This window comes from Octopus bimaculoides, chromosome 18, assembly GCF_001194135.2.
Source record: "Octopus bimaculoides isolate UCB-OBI-ISO-001 chromosome 18, ASM119413v2, whole genome shotgun sequence".
In the NCBI taxonomy this organism is placed as follows: domain Eukaryota; kingdom Metazoa; phylum Mollusca; class Cephalopoda; order Octopoda; family Octopodidae; genus Octopus; species Octopus bimaculoides.
In genome coordinates, this window is record NC_068998.1 from 6,870,431 (window position 1) to 6,872,190 (window position 1,760).

Sequence of the window (1,760 nt, forward strand, 5' to 3'; positions counted from 1 at the left end):
TAAAAGCAGCAGAAATATAACAAAAAAAACGTTACTCTGAGTTTCACGTTCCCGTTCATCGGACAAACGGGAACGTGAAACTCAGAGTAACGGTTTTTTTGTTATATTTCTGCTGCTTTTAAATAAAGCATATTACTCTACCTCTGGTATTTGAGTACTCTTTTTTCCACCTTGTTGCACATTTCATGTGCTTACTCCGGTATATATATATATATATATATATATATATGTATAGATTCTTTTATTCTTTTACTTGTTTCAGTCACTTGATTATGGCCATGCTAGAGCACCGCCTTTAGTCGAACAAATTGACCCCAGGACTTATTCTTTGTAAGCATAGTACTTATTCTACCGGACTCTTTTGCTGGACCGCTAAGTGACGGACATGTAAACACACCAACATCGGTTGTCAAGTGATGGTGGGAGTACAAATACAGACACATAAATACATACATAAATACATACATACATACATACATACATACATATATACATACATATATACAGCTCTCTAGTCTTGCAAGTTATATGCCAACCTCACCAATGCTGGCACCATATAAAAAACGCCTAGAACACTCTGTAGAGTGGTTGGCATTAGGAAAGGCATCAGCTATAGAAAGTAAGCCATAGCAGACTTTTATGCACAACGCAGTCATCGACCTTGATAGATTTTGTTGAACTGTCCAACCCATGCCAGCATGAAAAGCAAATGTTGAATGATGATGATGGTAATAATGATGATAATGATGATGATGATGATAATATTTTCTTTTATTTAAAAAATTTTTTTAGGAATTATTCCTGGAAACGAAAAAGTGACATTCACAGTGACATTTGCACCAATCAGATTTGAAACATCCGTAATAAAACTGCAGTTAAGCATTTCCCAGTTCAATTTCAAACCACAGTTCTGCACCCTGTACGGCTCTTCAGTACCTGGACTTGAAATGTAAGTAGCTAATTATATTGCTTCAACCACGGCCTCCAGACGACTTTGGAAGCTCGTGAAACTCTTCTAGACAGTCCTCCTTGTTTAAGTTGGTGAATGCTGCCATAATCCTTGCCTTCAGTTCATCTTTGGTGTTACAAGGAGTTTTGTTCGTCTCTCGCTCAACTGTGCCCTACACATAATAATCAAGCGGGTTGCAGTGTGGGGAATTAGGTGGCCAGATGTTAGGGGTGGTGTGGTCGCAGAAATTGTCTGACAGTCATGACTGGGTTCTCCTGCTTGTGTGGCATGGCACAGAGTCCTGTTGCCAGACATAGGCTTCTTCCAGGAGCCACCCTCTTGACCCAGGGCAGCATTACCTCCTCCAGGCATTTCATATAGGCCTCCATGATGAGTGTGTAGCCGTGTGGGAAAATGAATGGAGGCATAACATTGCCATCACTAGTGATCACTCCAAATGCCATGATGTTCACTGGATGTTTGATTTTTATTACTCTCGGTACATGTTTTGGGGACACAGCAAGCTAACAGTTGTTCTGTGTGTTCACCATCTGTCCATACTGGAGCTTCCTGCTTGAATGCCAAACAGTATAGCATGTCATTTCCAAGTTTCTGGCAGAGTGAATTGCATCATGGTACTGTTTTTCTCACAGACAGTACCCAACTGGCCCTACTATACTGTGTAGTACACAAAATCAAAAACAAACAATGCACATGTGCGAAATTAGAAATATATAATGGCGACAATTTACCTATCGCAACTGATATTTATATATATATATATATATATATATATATATATATATACACA

At 39.0% G+C, this 1,760-nt stretch overlaps 1 protein-coding gene across 2 annotated transcripts in view; it reads left to right on the forward strand.

Annotated features, from left to right (window-relative positions):
* The window catches only part of LOC106871989 (cilia- and flagella-associated protein 221), a 20,342-nt gene that overhangs the window by 7,211 nt on the left and 11,371 nt on the right, over positions 1-1,760 (forward strand). For both annotated transcript variants that reach the window (XM_014918784.2, XM_014918785.2), the window contains exon 4: positions 793-949. In XM_014918784.2, the coding sequence (XP_014774270.1) occupies positions 793-949 (157 nt within the window). The remainder of the gene's footprint in view (positions 1-792; positions 950-1,760) is intronic.